At 40.7% G+C, this 23665-nt stretch overlaps 1 protein-coding gene across 4 annotated transcripts in view; it reads right to left on the bottom strand.

Moving 5' to 3' along the window:
* The window catches only part of mrps6 (mitochondrial ribosomal protein S6), a 91455-nt gene that overhangs the window by 18612 nt on the left and 49178 nt on the right, over nt 1–23665 (bottom strand). For 3 of the 4 annotated variants that reach the window (XM_087992566.1, XM_087992564.1, XM_087992567.1), the window contains exon 2: nt 11534–11673. In XM_087992566.1, the coding sequence (XP_087848692.1) occupies nt 11534–11673 (140 nt within the window). Of the gene's footprint in view, nt 1–11533; nt 11674–16066; nt 16145–23665 lie in introns of those variants that run through there. The other variant, XM_087992565.1, reaches the window with a different exon arrangement.

The raw sequence follows: 23665 nt of genomic DNA, 5'->3' as shown, positions 1-23665 counted from the left end.
CCTCTCCCTGCCTTATCCCAGATCCAACCTCCAACTCAGTACCACCCTCTTGAACTGTCTTACCTGTCAATATTCCTTCCCACCTATCCACTCCACCCTCCTCTCAGACCTGTCACCATCATCCCCACCTTCATCCACCTATCGCATTCCTAGCTACCTTCCGCCCAGCCCCACTCCCCCATCCCATTTATCACTCAGCCCCCACCCCTACTCCCCCCAGGGCCCACCACATTCCTGATGAAGAACTTATGCTTGAATTGTAGACTCTCCTGTGCCTCAGATGCTGCCTCACCGGCTGTGCTTTTCCAGCGCCACACTTTTTGACTGTAAAATAAGGTTCTGATCTTACTCATAGCAGTTACTGTAAATGTTTAAAATATAACAGTCTCTACAGGCTGCTTGGACATAAAATCTATCCCAAGACAGAGGCAGTATTGCTGGAAACACTACACTGCTGGCATTTCTCTCATTCAACAAGCCAAAGTCTTTAACTATGAACCAGGGGAGGAAAACCAAAACCAGCTAAGGTTCTTGATTGATACTCAGTGGCTTATATCAGAAGTGCATAGTTTTGGTTGCCAGAACAATATTGGACTCAATTATGAATAGCTTGACAACATCCAAATTGGCTCAATACAACAATTGACTACTTTGGCAAAATACCAAATGGCACTGCAGACCTTAAAATTTAGGAAAAGCAGAGGTGAAACCAAGAGAAAGAAATTGTAGACTGTCATAACTGCAAAAATACTGTTGTGCTATTTGAACTCATGTTACATACCAAGGGAATGGTGGTATCGGAGAGAGAAGGTATGGGGCCAGTTTGCCAAGTATTCCTGGTTCCAATCCAGTTACTTTATCTAGAGGCAAATTGACTGCAATATTGGGAACCATGCAGCAGGAAGACAATTATCAGGCATTTTCATCAGTTATTTCAATTACTCCAGGGGTGAATAAGCTAAAGGCAATCTGACCTTTACATGGAAGAGTGGTGAGACATAGAGCCTCTTGAGACACAGGCTTTCTGTTACAGTAGTCTCTCATGCTGTCCTGGAAAGTTTAGGTTAAAGACAAATCTTGCATACCATCAGCCTTCTCTCGCTTTCTTTGTGTTCCTTCCTCCTGTGTCCCAGGCTCTTTGACAGAACTCTCACTACTACCAGAGTGATAGCTGCCAACCATCATCAAATCACAGACACTGATTAGCCAGCCCAACTATTCGGGCTGCTTTTTACTCAGAGAGTGTAAGGGCGTGGAATGCCCTACCTGCCAATGTAGTTAACTCAGCCACATTAGGGAAATTTAAACAACCCTTGGATAAGCACATGGATGATGATGGGATAGTGCAGGGGGATGAGCTGAGAATAGTTCACAGGTCGGCGCAACATTGAGGGCCGAAGGGCCTGTTCTATGCTGTATTGTTCTATGTTCTATGCTAAGTTTCTCATTGAACGGAAATCTTGGAACTGGGTTCTCTCCAGGATCCCAACCATAGTCCCACTGCTACAGGGTTAGGACCCAAATACTACTCTGCCTTAGATTCTCACACCAGCATCACAGATGTATAATTACCACTCTTCCATGATGACCATGGTAGAATACCATGTCCAGCATCAACACAGAAACTACAGTGATTCAGGAAGACAACGCATCTTATTTGCAGGTAAGCTATGGATGGTTAATAAATGGACCCAGGGCTGTATTATTCACAGCCCATAAAGAAATGCTTCAAATCTAATTTAGAAGAATCAACTTGCCTGTACACAATCCTGTTCATTTCTACTATTCAATGTAACATTACTCACAATCACAAGGATGCTGAGCTGAATCATCCTAACTTCTACCCTCAACAAATTCTTAATTAAATACCCCTACATGATTTCATATCCACAGCAATCAATATATATTTGTAAGTGATGAATTTAGAGAGCTATGGAATTATGACCAAAGAGTGGGTCTAGCTAGGTAGCTCTATTGGAAGCTGGTACAAACATGATGGGTTGAATTACCTCCTTCTTGACTGTAAAATTCTACAATTCTACAAAAATTCCCTTATGCTGAGAGAAAGGCAGCATGCTCTTGAAGAGTTTCTGCTTTCAATCCCAGGTTCAATCTATATCCAAAGGATCAATTTCACCAGAGTGCACAATCCCTTGGGGTATATAGCTTTGTAAGGGTCTTGTTTCAGGCACACCCATCAGTGAAGAACACCCATTTTAAGAACTACAGAAATCTTAATGAATTCAGTCCCAAAATTGTCAAATAAAAAAAGAAGCTATGCTAAAGACTGCCTTTTTGATTTTGTGCTTTTTAAAATTGTGGACAGTGAAAAAAACCTACTTTAAAACCAAGTTTAAAGGATTGCTGCATGCTTTGAAAAGCAACTTATGATAATCATTATGTAACCAGCTGTATGAACAAGCAGGAATTAAAATTTGCGTTGCAGATGAACTGGAACAAAGGGGTTGCAGCTGGGTGGCAACAAGAAGTCGATTGATCTATAGACTGATGACCTGCTATCAATAACAAAAGCTTTTTGCCTGTCAACAACCATGTGGTTGGATGTTAGGTTCACAGTTTGGGACAGGGAACAAGGTAGAGAGGAGCGTCCTCCAGAACAGGACGTCTCTCTGTTCTCTGCAGTTAAAATCCATTTTAAACCTGAAGAAAACCCAGTTTGTCTTTCATTCAGCAATTTTATTGTAATAGGGGCAGCACGGTAGCTCAGTGGTTAGTATTGCTGCCTTACAGCACCAGGGTCCCAGGTTCGATTCCAGCCTCGGGCGACTGTCTGTGTGGAGTTTGCACATTCTCCCCGTGTCTGCATGGGTTTTCTCTGGATGCTCCGGTTTCCTCCCACAGTCCAAAGATGTGCAGGTCAGGTGAATTGGCCATTCTAAATTGCCCGTAGTGTTAGGTGTATTAGTCAGAGGGGAATGGTTCTGGGTGGGTTACTCTTTGGAAGGTCAGTGTGGACGTGTTGGTCCCAAAGGACCCGTTTCCACACTGCAGGGAATCTAATCATCTAATCTAATCTGTGACCTTTGATTGATAAGTCAGAGATCTTCTACAGAGATGGAAATGTGTTGCTGGAAAAGCGCAGCAGGTCAGGCAGCATCTAGGGAACAGGAGAATCGACGTTTCGGGCATTAGCCCTGAAGAAGGGCTAATGCCCGAAACGTTGATTCTCCTGTTCCCTAGATGCTGCCTGACCTGCTGCGCTTTTCCAGCAACACATTTCCATCTCTGATCTCCAGCATCTGCAGACCTCACTTTCTCCTCAGAGATCTTCTACAAGCAAGCATCTCCCTTGTCTCCTGAAAACCTTCTGGAAGCAGCTGGAGTAAGACGACCGAAAAACAATATTCAGACCAGTACAAGGGTTATCGGAATCAGCTCAGCAACCCATGAATAGGAACCATGAACTGCCTTCTAACTTTCCTTCCATTTTTCCCTGTCTGCTTGTCTATCTGTGTTTATGAATGGAAGGGGAAATCTTATAAGGGGATTAGAGTTTTTCTAATTTGTAGTTTATATGCTGATGGTTAATAACTGTTTACTTGTTCCTAGAGTTTACTGTACTTGCAATAAGTAGTAACTCTTACTAAGTACAGACACCTTGTCCTTGCTTTCTTTCAACGTGGGTCTAAAAATCAGGTAAATTGGGGAATTTTATGTTATCTTAAAATCTTTTCATTTCAGAACAAGCCCAGTGAATTGTGACACTATATTCGGTTACAACTTGAAGTTCCAATAAGTAAAAATGAAAGGAACAATTACAGACTTCTGCATTGTACACATCTGGTACAACATTTGAACCTTACGCTACCCGTGAGATACTGAAGAAATTAAGGGTGAGTCAGTGATCTCTTCCATATGGTAACTTGTTTTGACATCCCGAGAGATTGTTTCAATCACTGGGAACACTAAGGCGCTATTTTACACCAGGGATTCTAAATAAATGCAAGATGCTGTTGTTGCTCATAATAATCCATTAAATGTATTGGCAGATTTGCAGATTCCTTGATGCCTGCTCCCAAAATGCACATTTTGTAGACTCCCCCTTGTTGGCTACACTGATCCATTTAATGTCGACTTTCTATGTCCGTAACTTTACCATATTATTCAATTAGATTGGACTGTTTTTAATGTCAAACCATGTTCCATGAAATGTTGTGTCCATTTCAACAGTACAATCAAAAATGCTGAGAACGAGGTAACCCTTAGCCAAAAAGAATTCAGAAAACATCTGAGTATTTGGAAGTAATTAAAGTACAAAGTTTCATGCACCTTTCATGTCTCCGATGGAACCCATAGTGCTTCACAGCTAGTTAATTATCTTTGGAAAGAGGCACATGGCCAATTTTCACACAATAAGATCCAATAAACTCGTTATGTGATCGAATGCTTTGCTCATATGATATTGGTTAAGGGAGGACGTGCTGACCATGGCACTAAACCCCTTTCAAATAAATATAAAATCTACTGGTGGCACGATAGCTCAGTGGTTAGCACTGCTGCTCACAGTGCAGGGGATCCAGGTTCAATTCTTCTCTCAGATTGCTATCCATGTGGAGTTTGCACGTTCTCCTCTTGCCCATGTGGGTTTCTTCTAGTTTCCTCCCACTGTCCAAAGATGTGCACGTTATGTGGATTTGCCATGCTAAATTAACCATTGTGTCGAGGGATGTGTAGGCTAGATGGAATAGCCATGTTAAATGCAGGGTTACAGGTATAGGGTAGGGGTCTGGGTCTGGGTGGGATGCTCTTTGGAGGGTTGGTATGGACTCGATGGGCCAAAGCCCCTGTCTCCACACATAGGGATGCTGTGATTCTATAGCTTAAGGGTGTATATGTGCAGGCACATCAACACAGGGAAAAATGTAGCGTATGTTATTATAATGAGTACGACACTAATTGTTAACTTTAAATCTTTGATTGAAATCTGACCTGTGGTAAAACAGTGAGTTAAATTCTTCCAGCTTTATGCATAGGCAATGGAAACAGATTAGGTATGTCCTCATCAGTTTGTAGAAGGTATGTTTCTGGCAATGGCTTTTTAGACTCTGTTAGTTATTTTGAAAAAAGACAAAGAAGCTGGAGCCTGAAGTAGACAAGCAGGAGCCTGGAAGAACACAGCAAGCCAGGCAACATCAGGAGGTGGAAAAGTCAATGTTTCGGGTACAACCCTTCTTCAGTTATTTTGAAAAAGTAACCACTGTTGTGACCTTATGTCTGTTGTCCTGTGCTAATTAGGTGCTTTGGTGTTGAGAAAATTAATGATTTAGTAGTAGATCTTCTATAACGTGATGGTTGCACTGTGCAACCCTGCATTACAGAAAAATTGCACTTTGGAAAGATCGCTTAAAGTGTTGACGATGTAATTGTGTTACAGCCAACACACCTTTTAAAAGTCTGAGCTTTAGAAACAGTATCCCCAACTGGTCAATTGCACAACAACAAATTTGTGTTACCCCCCTCAGCCTCCTGAATGATCCAAAGTTCATCTATCTCCAGCTCCAGTGCTCTAACACAGTTTCCGAGGAACTGGAGTTGGGTGTGCTTCCTGAAGTTGAAGTCAGTGGGGACACTAGTGGTGACCCTTACCTCCCACATTGTACAGGAGGAGCATTCAAATACCCTACATCCAATCCCACTGTCCTGAATGGATGGGAATGTAAGGCATAAATTCAAGGAGCCAGAATGGAAGCTTAGAGTTGAACAAACAGAGTTGTCATTCTGGTTTGTTACCCGTGCCTCGTGCTAGCGAGGCGGGGAATAGGGAGAGAGAGCAGTTGAACATTGGCTATAGGGATGGTACAGGAGGGAGAGATTCAGATACCTGGACAATTGGGGCTCATTGTGGGGTAGGTGGGACCTCTACAAACAGGATCGTCTAACCTGAACCAGAGGAGCACCAATATCCTGGGGGGATATTTGCTAATGCTCTTCGGGAGGGTTTAAACCAATTCAGCAGGGGGATGGGAACCTAAACTGTAGTTCCAGTGTCCAGGAGACTGAGAGTAGTGAGGTCATGAATAAGGTTTCAAGATTGCAGGAGTGTACTAGCAGGCAGGAAGGTGGTTTGAAATGTGCCAGGAGCATCCGGAATAAGTTGGTGAACTTGCAGCATGAGTTGGTACCTGGGACTTCGATGTTGTGGCCATTTCGGAGACAGGGATAGAGCAGGGACAGGATTGGTTTTTGCAGGTTCTGGGATTTAGATGTTTTGGTAAGATCAGGGAAGGTGGTAAGAGGGGGATGTGTGGCATTGTTAGTCAAGGACAGTATTACAGTGGCAGAAAAGATGTTTGATGAGGACTCGTCTACTGAGGTAGTATGGGCTAAGGTTAGAAACAGGTAAGGAGAGGCCACCTTCTTGGGAGTTTTCTATAGGCCTCTGAGAAGTTTCAGTTTTGTAGAGGTAAGGATTGCAAAGATGATTCTGGATAAGAGCGAAAGTAACAGGGTAGTTGATATGGGAGACTTTAACTTTCCAAATATTGAATGGAAACACTACAGTTCATATACTTTAGATTGGTCAGTTTTTGTCCAATGTGTGCAGGAGGATTTCCTGATATAGTATTTAGATGGGCCAACAAGAGACGAAGCCACATTGGATATGATACTTGGTAATGAACCCAGCCAGGTGTTAGATTTGGAGGTAGGTGAGCACTTTGGTGATAGTGCCACAATTCAGTTATGTTTACTTTAGCGATGGAAAGGGATAGGTATATACAGTAAGGCAAGAGTTATAGCTGGGAAAAAGGCAATTATGAGGCGATTAGGCAGGATTTAGAATGCATAGGGTAGGAAAGGAAACTGCAGGGGATGGGCACAGTGAAATGTGGAGCTTGTTCAAGAAACAGTTACTGTGTGTCCTTGATAAGTATGTCAGGCAGGGAGGAAGTGGTTGAGTGAGGGAACCATGGTTTACTAAAAATGTTGAATCGCTTATCAAGAGGAAGAATGAGGTTAATGTAAAGATGAGGTCTGAAGGCTTAGCTAGGGCTCTTGAGAGTTACAAGTTAGCCAGGAAGGACCTAAAGAGAGAGCTAAGAGCCAGGAGGGGATATGAGAAATCTTTGGCAGGTAGGATCAAGGAAATCTTTGGCAGGTAGGATCAAGGGCCAGTCAAGGACAGTAATGGGAAGTTGCGCATGGAGTCCAAAGAGATAGAAGAGGTGCTAAATGCATGTTTGTCATCAGTATTCACACAGGAAAAAGACAACGTTGTCGAGGAGAATATTGAGATACAAGCTATTAGACTGGACTGGATTGAGGTTCATAAGGAGGTGGTGTTAGCAATTCTGAGAAAATAGATAAGTCCCCTGGGCCAGATGGGATTTATCCTAGGAATCTCTGGGAAGTCAGGAAGGAGATTGCAGAGCCTTTGGCTTTGACCTTTATGTCATCATTGTCTACAGGAATAGTGCCAGAAGACTAGAGGATAGCAAATGTACCCTTGTTCAAGATGAGGAGTAGAGACAACTCTTGTGATTATAGACTGGTGAGCCTTTCTTCAGTTATGGGTAAAGTGTTGGAAAGGATTGCAAGAGATAGGATTTATAATCATCTATAAAGGAATAATTTGATTAGGGATAGTTAACACGGTTTTGTGAAGGGTTGTTTGTGCCTCACAAACCTTATTGAGTTCATTGAGAAGGTGACCAAATAGGTGATTGAGGGTAAAGCAGTTGATGTGGTGTATATAGATTTCAGTAAGGCAGTTGATAAGGTTCCCCATGGTAGGCTATTGCAGAAAACACAGATGCATGGGATTGAGGGTGATTTACCAGTTTGGATCAGAAATTGGCTAGCTGAAAGAAGACAGAGGGTGGTGATGGATGGGAAATGTTCATCCTGGAGTTCAGTTACTCATAGTGTACCGCAAGGATTTTTCTCGGGGCCACTGCTGTTTGTCATTTTTATAAATGACCTTGATGAGGGCGTAGAAGGATGGGTTAGTAAATTTGTGGATTACACTAAAGTCGGTGGAGTTGTGGACAGTGCCGAAGGATGTTGTAGGTTACAGAGGGACATAGATAAGCTGCAGAGCTGGTCTGAGAGGTAGCAAATAGAGTTTAATGTGGAGATGTGTGAGATGATTCACTTTGGAAGGAGCAACAGGAATACAGAGTACTGGGCTAATGGTAAGATTCTCGGGAGTGTGGATGAGCAGAGGGATCTTGGTATCAATGTACACAGATCCCTGAAAGTTGCCACCCAGGTTGATAGGGCTGTTAAGAAGGCGCATGGTGTGTTAGCTTTTATTGGTAGAGGGATTGAGTTTCGGAACCATTAGGCCATGCTGCAGCTGTACAAAACTCTGGTGCAGCCACACTTGGAGTATTGCAGACAGTGCTGGTCGCCGTATTATAGGAAGGATGTGGAAGCTTTGGAAAGGGTGCAGAGGAGATTTTCTAGGATGTTGCCTAGTATGCAGGGAAAGTCTTACGAGGAATGACTGAGGGACTTGAGGCTGTTTTCGTTAGAGAGAAGAAGATTAAGAGGTGACTTGATAGAGACATACAAAATGATCAGAGGATTAGATAGGGTGTACAGTGAGAGCATTTTTCCTTGGATGGTGATGGCTAGCATGAGGGGACATATGTTTAAATTGAGGGATGATAGATATAGGACAGATGTCAGAGATGGGTTCTTTACTCAGAGAGTAGTAAGGGTGTGGAATGCCTTGCCTGGAACAGTAGTAGACTCACCAACTTTAAGGGCATTTAAATGGTCATTGGATAAACATATGGATTAAAATCGAATAGTGTAGTTAAGATAGACTTCAAATTGGCTTCACAGGTCGTCGCAACATTCAGGGCCGAAGGGCCTGTACTACTCTATAAAGTTAGGAGAAAGTGAGGAGCAGGAGATTTGATGTTTTGGGCATCAGGAATGTAATGTTCTATGTTCTAACGAAACATGCGTTATAGCAGAATGACCTGTACTTGTGTCTTATGGCTTTATGCTTACTGAAGGTTGATAATTCTCGAGGATATTAATCAGTTCTTCTATTCCAGTTTCTGTGTAAGGCACATACCATGTAACCAAACTGTATCACCTAATAAACGAATTAGTGAGAATGCATAAGCACCCTGAAAAATAAAACAACCCCCAAAGATCAAAGAATAGAAAATTTAAAGAGCCTCTTAAAAAGATATTACTTTGTACCCTGACTAGGAACTGGTTTAACTTCTTATCAAGCTTTGCAATTGCCTAGTTTCTGAAGGTGAAAAAAATGAAGGTCACTGCACATCACCTTGTACAATCTATCATAGGTATTTCTTGAACATGTGCAGAGAGAAGCTATTTACCACAGTTTTTTTTCATAATAACCAATTTTGTTCTATTCAGCAGCTTGGGCATATACATAAAAACAAAAATATCATGCGTTCAATTCACAACACCGGTTTCCAACTCTGGCACTTTGCTTTGACTCTAAGATAAATTTTATGCTTATTTTCATAAACATTTCAACCAGGAAAAATCCATAAATAACTTTCTGTGGTTTATTGTGAAAGATTTGGAATTCAAACCTCAAAATATTTAATACACAAATTCAGTGTATAATTTTTACAAATAGAGAGATGGCAGGGTGCAAGTATTAGCACCTAGCACAAACATTTCTAATCAGTTGAATAAATATAGGTGTACAGGAGCATAAAGAGAAAACAGAAACTGAGTGTGCTATTACATTTGTTGCCCATCCCTAACTGCCCTTTCAGAAGGCAGTAATGAGCCACATTGTTTCATCACAACTATCCAAATGTTAGCCTATAGGCTATTCTGTAGTGGCTTGGTATAACAGAGTTACATTCCATATCAGAAGACAGCTAAGAATCAACCATATTGCTATGGGTCTGGAATCACATGCAGGCCAAATCAATTAAGGATGGTAGATTTCTTTCCCAAAACAAAACAGCTGGTTCTTATGTCAATCACTGAAAGTTTTACTGAGTCCAGTTTTCAAATCCATATCAATTAATAACATACACCAGTGGTATGGTGGAATTCAAATCAGTGTTCACAGGCAATAATGTCATCCAGGGACCGATAGACCACTGATGATCATTACACCTTTCCCATAATGCCTAACCTTGAATCCAATCCAGATTGACGGAATGAAAGTCAAATGCGAATCAAAAAAAAGAGTGTCCAGTTGAAGATAAGGGTCCAAAGCAGGAGACTTGACAATATGGCACTAAAAAGGTAATTTCACTCAGAAGCCAGAATGATGTATTGTCAAACTGTGAATGTCAATACAGTACCAGATGTTTTCCTGAGGCTGAGGAAAAGAAACACTCGTGCACAGATTAGAAAGAACTCAAATCTGCATGTGAATTGTTATTTTGGATCCAAGAACTGACATCCGATGTTAACAGTCCTAATATCCCTCACTGAAGCAAATAACATAATATATGAAAGCCACTGCACTATTCAACAACCACGTGCACTTAAAAAAACTGTATTTTTAAAGCAGATGTTCCAGTGTGCTTCAAGAGAGAGCTAGTAAACAAAATTTGGCACTGGCCCATTCATATAAGGAAATATTAGTGCAGAATATCAAAGGAATAGATTTTAAGGAGCAGGTTAAAGGAGGAAAGAAAAGCGGAAAGGTGGAAGGAAAACAGAAATTGCTAGAGAAACTCAGCACCTCTGGCAGCATCTGCGGGAAGAAAGCAAAGCGAACATTTCAATTGCATTGACTCTTTATCTGAATTCAGGTGTTATGTCAAGTGAAACAATCAATTTGCAAAAAGTCTGGTTCAGCCTGAGACAGGTACTCGGCAGAGGGATGGAGTTGGCAGGTAGGAAATGGAATTTGTGGCAGTGATTGAAGCCAATAGCATGAAAAAGAGAGCAATTGCCTTTCAAGGATTGAATTTATATTGCGTATTAATGCTAGAGAAACATCTGCTTTGTTTTGACAGTTCAAGGAAAAAAGAAAATGATACAATTACAATGAGTGTACAGTTTGTACTCAGTGCTGCTTATTTAATGACTCAATGATAAGCAAATATGCTTTTTGGTTTAGACTTCCAAAGAATGCATATACATCGGTGTTCTGAAATTGGAGATAGAGCATGGGATGCAGTGGTGTAGGCGGTGAAGTCACTGAACACCGGGCTAAATTCTGGGAACAGAGGCTCAAATCCCACCATGGCAGATGGTAAAATCTGAATTCACCAATATCCTTTAGGGAAGAAAATTTGCCATCCTATATGTGACTCCAGACCCACCATAATGCACTTAACTGTTAGCTGCCCTCTGGCTAGTGATGCCCAATAATAAAAGAAAAGCAGTTCAGAGACAAGAATTCATTCACCTTCGTGTTTCAATACATTTAGATAACTGCTGAACAGATAAGGATTTACTGTGGGGCATGAGACATATGAGTTGTGTATGTTTACTGCTCAAGTGATCAATGACAGTAACTCCACAGAATAGTTAGGGGAAAACCTCCCAAAATATAGTAGCATTTTTAGCCATCTCCAAATCTTACATTTTTCTAAATTAGACATACCCGCCAGTGCTGTGTCGCTGATTGTGTTTGGACATTTTGTATGGCAGTGTCCGTTCTCCCAAACTCTCCAGATTCCTCACCACAGCTCCATGCTCCAGTAATGCCTCCACTGTACGACGTATGGCAGAAGCTGTCTCAGTCTGTTAAAGAAATAATGGGATGGAGGTGCGGCCATAGGGGAGGGGAACAGGACACATGGATAGAGGGGAAGACAAGAAAAGGTTACAGCAAAAAGATTAAAATGATTTTTGAGTTCAACAGTTGCACTACCTAAAACGCCACTTCATATTTCAAAACCCCAGACATTTCTCACTCAGTAATTTGTTTTTGCAAGAGTCAAGAACACCCATAAAAGGAAGGATTTTATATTTGGAAGAAAATTCCAAACACTATGAACCTAGATTCAGAACCTATGAAGTTATTTGACCATTTTTATGTCCATTTACAATGTGGAAAAAAATCATCTGCTGGTCACCTCTAGATAAATGACTTACCTCCTGTAAGTTGAAGGAAAAGCTATCCCTCGTGATGTCACTGGAGAATTTAACTGCTTTAAAGGCATTGCAAAGATTATTTCAGTACACGTGTTCTCACAACAAACCAAATTCTATACCAAGAAATGCTCCTTGCTCATTTTTATTGTGTTAAAAAAAAATCACACAACACCAGATTATAGTCCAACAGGTTTATTTGGAAGTACAAGCTTTTGGAGCACTGTTCCTTTGTCAGGTTGCCAGTGGGGCAGGAAACTAAGGACACAGAATTTATAGTAAAAGATCAAAGTGTCATACAACTCATGTGATGCATTGAAAAAAACTTAGATTGCCGTTAAGTCTTTAACCACTTAGAATGGGGATGCAGGTTTTGCTTGATTAATATGTGATTCCCAGAACTTCTTTCAAGTCACAGTCCCAACATAAGTTAAGCTTTTATAAAAACAGGTGACATCTCAGCTCAAACAATGCATTAGAGGTGTGAGGTTAGAGTCTGCCTCACACTTGAGTCAGACTAGTTCTATTTCCAAAGAAAGAATTTATAAAATGTCACATGGACTGACTGTCTACAGATCGTGCATTACAGTGGTGCTGGTAAAGCACAGCCGGTCAGGCAGCATCCAAGGAGCAGGAAATGTTGATTTTCCTGCTCCTTGGATGCTGCCTAACCGGCTGTGCTTTTCCAGCATCACTCTAATGTAGACTCTGATTTCCAGCATCTGCAGTCCTCACTTTTGCCCTGTCTACAGATCGTGTGCTTTTGCTGCATGGCAGGAGAGATCAAAGCATTGGTATGCTCTTTCTAGAAGCCAGGAACATTTCCAGGGCTTGCATGTGTGCAGGAGGTGTCTCCAACTGTAGCTCAAGGGACAGTGCGTTTGGAGATGGAGTAGCAACTGTGGAGCATCTGTGAGATGGAGAGTGCTGTGAATGGTGCATACAGAGAAATGGACACACCGTGGGCTCAAACTCCAGAGGCAAGAAGGGAATGGGTAACCAGCAGGCACAGCAAGAGAATTAAGCAAGCAGAGCAGGAACACCCTGTGGATTCCCCTGCAAAAGATATACTGTTTTTTGATACTGTTGAGAGGAATGGTCTCTCAGCGGAAAACAGCAACAGCCAAATTTGCTGCACAGGAGAAGAATAATACAGTCACAGGGATTCAATTATAAGGAGAACAGACAGGAGTTTCTGTTCCTGCAGACTAGATGCTGGGATGGTATGTTGCAACCCTGGTGCTGGGGTCAAGGATATCTCGGAGCAGTTACAGGACATTCTGGAGGGGGAGTGTGAACATCCATTAGTTATGACACATATTGATATATGGGCGAACTGCAACAATTGTTCATTCCTGAGTGATGCAAAAGTAAAACGGGCCAAACCATGGCTCACAAATGAAATTAAAGACAGAGTATATTCAAAGAAGAGACACACAAACTGGTCACAACAAAACAACAAATCTGAGGAGTATGTGGAGTTTAGAATTCAGAAAAGGACAAATAGATTGATTTAAAAAAAGGAAAATAGAGTACAAGAGTAAGCTTGCAGGGAACATAAAAACTGGCAGTAAATGTGAAGGCATGTGAAGAGAAAAGGATTGGTGAAGGCAAATCTAGGTCCCTTACTGTGAGAAACAGGGGAGAGTATAATGGGGAGCAAAGAAATAGCTGATCAACTATATACATACTTTGTTTCTGTGTTCACAAAGGAAGATACAAATAATCTACCAGATACATTGGAGAACACAGGGCTTATGGAGATGAAGGAACTGAAGGAAATTAATATTAGTAGGGAAATGGTGTTGAGGGAGTGGAAGGGATTGAAGGCCAAAAAGTCCCCTGGGCCCAATAATCTATATTGTAGAGTGTTTAAGGAAGTGACCCTAGAACCAGAGAGTGGTAGGCACCTGGAACGTGTTGCCAGCTGAGGTAGTACAGGCAGGCACGGTAGATTCATTTAAGATGCTTCTGGACAGATGCATAAGTGGGTGGGGAGCAGAGGGATACAGATGCTTAGGAATTGGGCAACAGGTTTAGACAGTAAATTTGGATCGGCTCAGGTTTGGAGGGCCGAAGGGCCTGTTCCTGGACTGTAAATCTTCTTTGTTCTTGTTCTTTTAGAAATAGCAGATGCAATGGTGGTCACCTTCAAAGATTCTATGGACTCTGGAACTCTAGCTCCTACAGATTGGAGGGTAGCTAATGTGACTCCTCTATAAAAGGAGGGAGGCAGAAAGAAAAATAGAAATTATAGCCCAGTCAGTCTGATGTCAATAGTGGGGAATATGTTAGAGTACATTATAAAATAATTAATAGCTGAGCATTTAGAAAATGACAGGATTGGACACAGGCTGAATGGGTTTATGAAAGGAAACTTTTTCTAAAAGCCATCTGTAAGTCCAAACAAACCATATCTGCTAGCTCCCCGATCAACTCTGAGTTACAAACTTGAAGAATTCCAGTGAATTTGGCAAGCACAAAATCCCAAATAAGAAATTAGTGTGTAAAATTAAAGTGCATAGGGTTAGGGGACTGTATTGAGATGGTTACCAGACAGGAAACTAAGAGATAGGAGGACTGTGAATGGGTTTTTTTCTGAATGGCAAGCAGTGACTACTGGGGTACCACACAGTCTGTACTCAGACTCCAGCTATTCACAATGTATTACTGATTTAGATGGCAGAACAAAATGTGATATCTCCAAATCTGCAAACAACACAAAGTTGGCTGAAGTACAAGCAGTGAGGAGGATGCAGAGATGTTGCAGTGTGATTTGGACAAATTGAGTGAGTGGGAAAATCCATGACAAATGAAGTATAATGTGGATAGATATAAGATAACCACTTTGGTACCAAAAATGGGAAGGCAGATTGTCTGAATGGCTATAAACGTGAGAGTGGAATGTACAATGAAACCTGGGTGTCCTCGAACACAAGTCACTGAAGGTAAGCATGCTGGTAAAGAAGGTAAATGGTATGTTGACCTTCATAGCAAGGGGATTCAAATACAGGAGCAGGGATGTCTTGCTGCAATTATAGAGGACCTTGGTAGGACCATGCACTGAAGTATCAGTGATTAGTGCTTTAAATCCTATTGTTCCTAATTCATGTATTCTTAATAGCGCCTGTGCACAAATTAATTCTGTGCTTGCTTTGAAACAGGTAATGAGGAAATAATTAGGAAGCGAGGGAAGGATTTTAATGAGTTATGCAAGTGGAAAATTAATGCAATTTAACATTGACAATTGGCCAATGTTCTCAACTCAAGCTAAACTTCTCAATGGCTTTCACTGGTGTAAAGGAAACTCTGAGCTACAATATGTACCAGCCAGTTTCCTCTGGATTCACCTTTTCGGAAATTGGATGAGGGGAGTTGAGACGTCATGTTTCCGCTATACAGAATAGTGGTGAGGCCACTTTTAGAATACTGTGTACAATTCTGGTCTCCCTGCTCTAAGGAAGATGCTGTGAAACGTGAAAGGGTTCAGAAAAAATTTACAAGAATGTTGCCAGAACTGCAGGGGGAAGAGGCTGAACAGACTGAGGCTTTTTTCCTTGGAGTATCAGAGGCTGAGAGATAACTTTACAGAGGTTTATAAAACCATGAGGGTCATGGATAGAGTGACTAGACAAGGTCTTTTTCCCAGGATAGGGAAGTCCAGAATTAGGGGGTAAGGTTTAAGATGAGAGTGGAAAGATATAAGAGGGACCTGAGGGGCAGCTTTTTCACATGGAGAGTGGCGCACATATGGAATGAGCTGCCAGAAGAAGTGGATGAGACGGGTACAATTACGACATTTAAAAAGCACCTGGATGGGTGCATGAGTAAGAAAGGCTTAGAGGCAAATAGGCCAAGTGCTGGCAAATGGGGCTATGTCAGTTTAGGATATCTGGTTGGATGAGTTGGATCAAAGGGTCTGATTCCATCTTTAGGACTCTATGACTACGACAGCCATCAAACAATTCATATTAATTCCCAAATAAAGCTACTCTTTATTTGGTTCCTAGCAACCACATAATCAGTAACATAGTGCACTCACTTGAGGGACAATCTTCAGAACTGGCAGAAGAAGCAGCTGTGCTCTATAGCATATTATCAACATGATTGGCCTACTCTCAACAGTTAAATTACTAGGCTTGGCCTCCACTCCTTCTTCCTTTCATTCCACATCCAGGATTGCTCTAGAAACAGCTTTTACAGCATCCTGAACTACGCTAAACCAGTTACAGAAAATAAACAAAGCACCAACATCTCCCTGTCCTATTTCTGGCTTGATATTAAACATCATAATTCCACTTTTTTATATGTGTTAGGTTAGGGTGGAGAAATTGGCATGCTGCAAGATTTTTGTTAATTCCATAACAGGAATTATGCAAGCAGAGCATCTGCATCAAAATATATTCTATCCAATCTTTGCAAGGACAGAACAACCACCTCTACTTTGAGGCCAAAATGAAATTAAACACAGTAAATGTTGCCAATTGCCTGAGGCATAGCCAGACTGTTGTACAATGTGCAGTTATAACTGATAGAGATGTGAATGTGACTACATATCTGTGTCACCAAAGACTGACTGTTTTCTCCTCCCTAACATGCCCAACTTTGTCCTACCTCAGTTCATCTGCTTCTGAAACCTTCATCCATGTGTTTACTATCTTTAGTAATTCGACTTTTCTAGCACAACACAGGACATCTTTCCACTTCGTATCAGATCACCCAAGACTTTGCTGCTGTGTTCTATTTTGTAACAATCAAGTTTACCCTCTTCTGCCTAGTGATCTAGCCTGTCAAGCAATGCCTCAACTTTAAAATTCTCACCATTTGTAGCTTTGTCCCCTCCCTGTCTCTGCAACCTCAACCAGTCCCAAAAATCTTCACAGTACCTGTGCTTCTGCAACTCTGGGGTTTTCAGTACCCTAATGTTTCGTAAGCCACCAATGGCAACCTAACTTTCAGCAACAACTTCTGAAATTCCCTCCCTAAACCTCACTATCCTTTTATCTTTCTTTCCACCTTTCTAACAAATTTAAATTTTGGTCAGCTGCCAAAACTCTTTAACATGTGTCTCAGTGTCATGTGTTTGAGAGTGCTCTTGGATGTTTTAGTAAAAAGGTACTCAATAACCTGTTTTGCAATAATTTGGAAATGGCGTCAGAGCTTCTTAGTGATTAACTAAAGCTTTGCAAACTAAAATATTAGAAACTGCTTGGCACCTGTAAAGAAGATAGTATGACCCTTTTTTTGTATAGATATCTGAGATCTCGTAATAATCCTGCATCTCAATTTCCTGCTGACAACTGGGAGGCCTATAATACAATCCCAACGAGGTGATCATCCCTTTCTTACTTCCCAGATCCACCCATTTAACTTCACCAGACAATCTCCGAGGAATGTCCTCCCCAAGTACAGCTGTAACGTCACCCCTAACCAAAAACGCCACCCACCTCCTCTCTCGTCTCCCTTTCTATCCTTCCTATAGCATCTATATCCCAGAACATTAAGCTAACAGTCCTGTCTGTCCTTGAACCACGTTTCTGTAGCAGCTGTGATACCCCAATCCCATATTTCTAACCATGCCTTACCTGTCAGACCTTTTGCATTGCAGTAAATGCAGTTTAATTTATCAGTCTTATCTCATTCTCTGCCAAGCTAGTGTCTGCCTTGACTATAAGGCTTGCTTTGTTTATCTACTATACCATCCTCAGTTTTTTATCACTATCGCTTTGATTCCGCTCCGCCCGCCCACCCCACAGCCCCCCACCTCTCCCACGCCTGCCCGCCTCCCCACACCCCCCCCCCCCCCCCCGCCCCCCCCCCCCATCACAACCCCACTATATGGGCGGCACGGTGGCACAGTGGTTAGCACTGCTGCCTCACAGCGCCAGAGACCCGGGTTCAATTCCCGCCTCAGGCGACTGACTGTGTGGAGTTTGCACGTTCTCCCCGTGCCTGCGTGGGTTTCCTCTGCGTGCCCCGGTTTCCTCCCACAGTCCAAAAATGTGCAGGTTAGGTGAATTGGCCGTGCTAAATTACCCGTAGGGTTAGGTGAAGGGGTAAATGTAGGGGAATGGGTCTGGGTGGGTTGTGCTTCAGCGGGTCGGTGTGGACTTGTTGGGCCGAAGGGCCTGTTTCCACACTGTAAGTAATCTAATCTAAAAAAAATTAAAGCCTTCTGAGTAGCACTAGCAAATCTCCCTGCAAGAATATTGGTCCTTTGATTGCTAACACAAAGTCAAAACTGAAAAATTTGATGTAATTTAAACTGATGTGTTTGATGATTTGAATAATCCATGTACTGGCTTGTTTAAAACCTAAAATTTCAGTCATGCATAAAATCAGTCAAAAGCCATTGATAACAACTCAAACACAATTGTCGCATGAGTGAAACAAATAGGAATTTTTTGGGTTGGCAGTTCATAACCAGTATTACAAGGATCAGTGCTTGGGCCTCAGCTCTTTACTGTAGAGATCAATGATTTAGTGAGAGTGCAAGTACCTAATTTTGACAAATCGTGCCAGTTGGATGGGTATAGCAGCTGTTAAGAAGATGTAAAGAAGCTGTAAAAGGATTTAAATAGTTAAGTGGGAAAGAAGATAGCAGATGAAATATGTGGAAAAACGTAGATTTGTCTACTTCAATAACAAAACATTTTCTAAAAAGAGAGACTGCAAAATGTTTGCATTCACAAGGATCTGGTTATTCTTGCATTGCATATGAATCACAAAGTTCACACACTGGCATAGCAAACAATTAGCAAATGGAGTTCAATAAAGACTAAAATCCTACTACAATTATAATGCAATTCTGTCACACCATACCCAGATTATAATGTACCACATTATATATCAAACTTTAGAAAAGATATTATTGCCTTAGGAGGAGTGAAATGTTCAACGGACTAATTCCTGGGATGAGAAATCAGGTTGATTAGGTTTATATTCCCTCAGGTTCAGAAGACTGCAAGCTGATTAAATTGTAATGAAGAAAAAAGATTTTTGAAGTGTTGTTAATAGGAAGATAATTCGCCTGGCTGGCAAGTCTAAAACAAGGTAACTCAGAAAAGGGCTCAGTCTTTTAGGACTGACAGCAGGAGAAATTACTTCCGTCCAAGAATGGTGAATACTTTAGAATGCTCAATCTCGGATTGCTGCGGATGTCTGTCGTCAAGCATATCTTAGTCAGGGAACAATTGGATTTTGGGTACTAAGGAGGCTTGAGGAAAGCAAATGGTCCACTCCTGCTCCAGTTTCCTCTGCTTTTCATTTGCTTTAATCTGAATATGATGTGGTTGCACTAACATTCCAGCTTATCAAATATTCAGGAACAATGGAAAAGCAACAAAAAAGAGGCATGCCAGCTTTTAAGTCACTTGTAATAATTTTAAATAGAAGTGAAATAGTAGATATTAGTGAAAAGTTATTTAGCCTGAGGTAAAAAACAATGGTCAGTTTTTATAAAGTTGTGAGCTCTAAATAGTGAGAAAGATAAATCAACAAGTTTGTCAGCAAATTGCAAAGACAGCTAAAAGGAGTAGTCACAGAGCAGGAGATGTTAACTATCCTAATATAATAAAGATGGTGGTAATAGAAAATTAGTGAAGTGGATCAGATGAAAGAGCAATGCAACAGAATATTGCAAGATTGTCAAAAATTATCAAGTGAAGTGGTAAAATAAATAAACAATAAATAAATTTCAAACATACAGTTTGATGCAACAGAACCAAGGATTCTCATGTCTGACATGAAAATTATCTCCATTACTTCAGTTGAAACTCAGTTCTGGATTGTGGGATCAATTCCCACTTCAAGGGTTGAGCACAAAAATCAAAGCTGACACTTCCATGCAGCACTGAGAGAGTGCTGTACAGTCAGAGGATACAACTGAAACTAAAGACTTATCTGCCTGCTCAGGTGGATGTAAACGATTCAATGGCACCATTTTAAGATATATGTCAATGTCTGTTCTTAGACAGCAAGGCAGACAGAGGAAATTGTTAAAAAGATTTATGGAATCTTGGGTTTTATAAATCAAATGACAAGGGATAATATGCTCTGGAGTGCAGAGGTAATGCAGCTACCTCTAGATCAGGAGGCTTGGATTCAAGTCTCACCTACTTCACTGATGTTTAATAAGATCCTGATCAACTTAATTAGAAAACACCCACAAAAGGAAGGGAGTTATTTTGCACCTTTATTAACAGGTTTGGCCTCAATTATATCCAATTCTTGACTCCACACTTCTGGAAAGGCTTTTGAGAAGGTATAATTTTAAAAATTACAAGAATAGTTTCAGGTAGGTATAACAGACTTCAGTTACATGCAAAGACAGGAGCACCAACCCAACTTCACCAAAAGACAAGTTCTGGAGGTTTGATTGAGGCACTCAAAACCATGAAACATCTTGACAATAGATGAGAATTAGCAGAAGCGTAAAGAACCAGAGGACACCGATTTAAGGCGATTCTTAAATAAACAAACAAAAAGATCAGGAATTTTATTTTTTAAATGTAGTGAATGGTTAGAGGATGGGAGAGTGGGACAAGCCCTGATTAGCCCTTCCTGGGAGCCTGCACAGACACAATGGGCCAAATGGCCTCCACCTGTTCTGAAACCTCTTGATCATTGCGGTGCCTTAATAGTTTTCATGGGACTGATGGACATTATACAACTTTTAAAATTCCATATACTGCTTTCGAAATTCAAATAAGCATTTATTCCAATTGTTTGCTTCAAAAACGGTGGCCCAGATTCCCCAGCGGACAGACCTGCCTTTCATTCTGAATTGTCGTATTTAGCATAAAGCACACATTGTCTGATTTGAGTGGCACAATATTAAACATTGGTTTTGGTGTTATGATTTTTTATGGCACTGCATTTCTCAAATAGAAGTATACAGGAAAAAAAAATACTCAAAAGCCCCCACAGTAACTACAGTTAAAAATAAACTAATGAGTCATGAGTGTTGTATGATTACACTCCCTACACTAAACAAAAAAGATTATGAAGGTCATAAAATATGTCCTCCTACAGTGCAGAACAGAACATTTTTGAAATTCTATAAGCAATATTGCATTGCTAGCCACACATTCAGAGGTTTGATAAGCCTGTCTCTCATTAACTAAAGAATAAGTTTTAAAAGTAAAACTATGTAATAATAACATCAAAGATCAATTCTTCAGAAACATGTTTGGATTTCTTACAAACTGCTTACAGCTGGAGTATTTATTGGTGGATGTATTTGGAGACCACTGCTGGCAGTGGTATCTTGTGTACAGTACATTAACTACAATACTGATAAACAATTCTTGACTTGGCAAGTAGTGCAGCATTAACTATGTTATTGTTGACTCCACAATTTCTTCAAATGCTCTGGCTCAATTTCAAGTGTCTGGTCAGTTTCAGAATAGAATGTTTTTGTTTTTCCCTTGTGTTCACATCTGCATATCAGACCATTTTTGTCACAAATCGTAAAAATTGGTATACAAGTTGCATACAAGCATCTGTCAGTATATTTTGTTACACCAATGAGCATTTCTCTCCCTGTAAACCAGGATAACATCTTTGTAAATTGCACACCAAGCTACAATATTCTAAATCAGATACGAGATTTAGTAACTGGCTAAAGGGCACGTCTGCTCAATGGTTGATTTTGCAGGATATTGCTCCTTTTGTGTTGTAATTATCAATCTATTCAGACTTTACTACTCCTACACTGTATCGAGTAATCCAAAGACATGAATAATCAAGCTGAGACTACTGGTGATTTCACAGCTTGGCTCAATGAGATCAGGTGATCACTCCAGCCACCTTGAATCAATTCTTCTCCCTTTGTTTTTAGAAAAGGGAAGTATACCAGCCCATGAAAGGTTCATGGTATTTAAATTAGATGATGGAAGTTGAAAATTGAGAGAACATGAGAACTAGGAGCAGGAGTAGGCCATCTGGCCCTTCGAGCCTGCTCTGCCATTCAGTAAGATCATGGCTGATCTTTTAGTGGACTCAGCTCTGCTTACCTGTCCTCTCACCGTATCCCTTAATTGCTTTATTGTTCAAAAAAAATCTTAGTTTTAAAAACATTTGCTGAAGTAGCATCAAATACTTCACTGGGCAAGGAATACCATAGATTTACAACCCTCTGAGTGAAGAAGTTCCTTCTCAATTCAGTCCTAAATCTGCTCCCTCTAATCTTGAGGCTATGCCCTCTTGTCCTAGTCTGGTGTAAAGAGAGCCCACTTTCATTACTATCATAGTTAAACCATTTTCAGTTTTTAGAAAGGACAGACAGAAAGTAAAAGGTGGTAGTGGTTAAAAAGAAAATTAATAGGAAAGATATTAATGAAGTTCTGAGGAAGGATCGCTGGACCTGAAACATTAACTCTGGTTTCTCTTCATAGATATTGCCAGATTTGCTGAGCTTTTCTAGCAGTCTCTATTTTTGTTTAGGAAAGATATTAGCTCGAGTGAAGTGGAATCTGTATGAGTAAAGTCTGGAAACACCTAATGTGGGAACTAAAAAGGGAAGATACTGTTTTAAAACAAGGAGACTGTGTAAAGAGATGGCTACAGTTTTCAAAACCATGTTTACTGAATTGCATCGAGAGTCCCATACAAGTGTCTTTTTCTAGAGCAGTAATAGCAAAATCAGATAGAATAGACCTTTTGGGTCTGAATAGGGCACAACTGTTTGACAACAACATTTTTTTAGGCTCCTGAGTGGGCCCACTGCAACAAAAAAAATCTACAATGTGAAAAGGAACAGTCAAAAAAATCTTTTGCTCTGTCCTGTGTGGTGATGGACCAGAAAGTCTCCAGTAACCACTAGTTGGCTTGTCACTTTCTGCAATCTGCTCTCTCTGCAAATTCCCTACTAATGGATGAATAAAATACCTTTAAAAAAACTTAAATGGAAAAATTCAAAGCCACTGAATGAAAAAACTGAACATCACTGTGCAACAACCTTGTATCATCAAGAATTGAAAGGGAAACAACTCATTGAATTGTGTGCTGGATTGGTTGTTCCAGGATTTCTTTGCCTTTTTCCTGTCCTTAACTTCAATGCTTTGTGTGCGTTATGTGCTTGTATATGAAGGAGGAAATCTGAGGAGGGTTGGACGTTAGCAATTTATATTTGATTTTTGTCATTGGTTACAAACAATTTGCTCACAATAAACAGTTATTTTCTTGTTCTGTACAGTAACCTAATGAGTGTGTTCTTTTAACCTGAATTAGACAGGCTAAATTGAGCAATTCAGTGGTTTAATCAAATGTTCATATCTGTAATGACTCGAAGAATAGTGGAGCTTGAATTCCTAGACAATCATGAGAATTACCCTTTCTTCACATCATTCAACCAATTGTGATGCAAATGCCACATTCCATGACTTATGGGTTTTTAACCATTACGATGAGTCTGCCAATTGGAATTTTACGAATCCCTTATTAGAAGTCAGAAGACAATATCCACTGCACTACCTTCATCAATCCTCTTTGTTACTCCATCAAAAATTTCAATTATGTTTGTAATACATGTTCCTTCTTTAGTAAACCATGGGGGCCATCGCTGATAAATCTGTGCCTTTCTAAATGGCAGTTTGTCTTGTCTATCAGAATGCATTCTAATAATTCCCCACCACCAAAA

This window comes from Chiloscyllium plagiosum, unplaced genomic scaffold (genome assembly GCF_037043375.1).
Source record: "Chiloscyllium plagiosum isolate Xiang-an unplaced genomic scaffold, Cpla_swu_hap1 HiC_scaffold_12, whole genome shotgun sequence".
NCBI classification, from domain to species: domain Eukaryota; kingdom Metazoa; phylum Chordata; class Chondrichthyes; order Orectolobiformes; family Hemiscylliidae; genus Chiloscyllium; species Chiloscyllium plagiosum.
The sequence above is the reverse complement of the archived record's forward strand: the minus strand, read 5'-3'. Positions and strand labels throughout refer to the sequence as shown.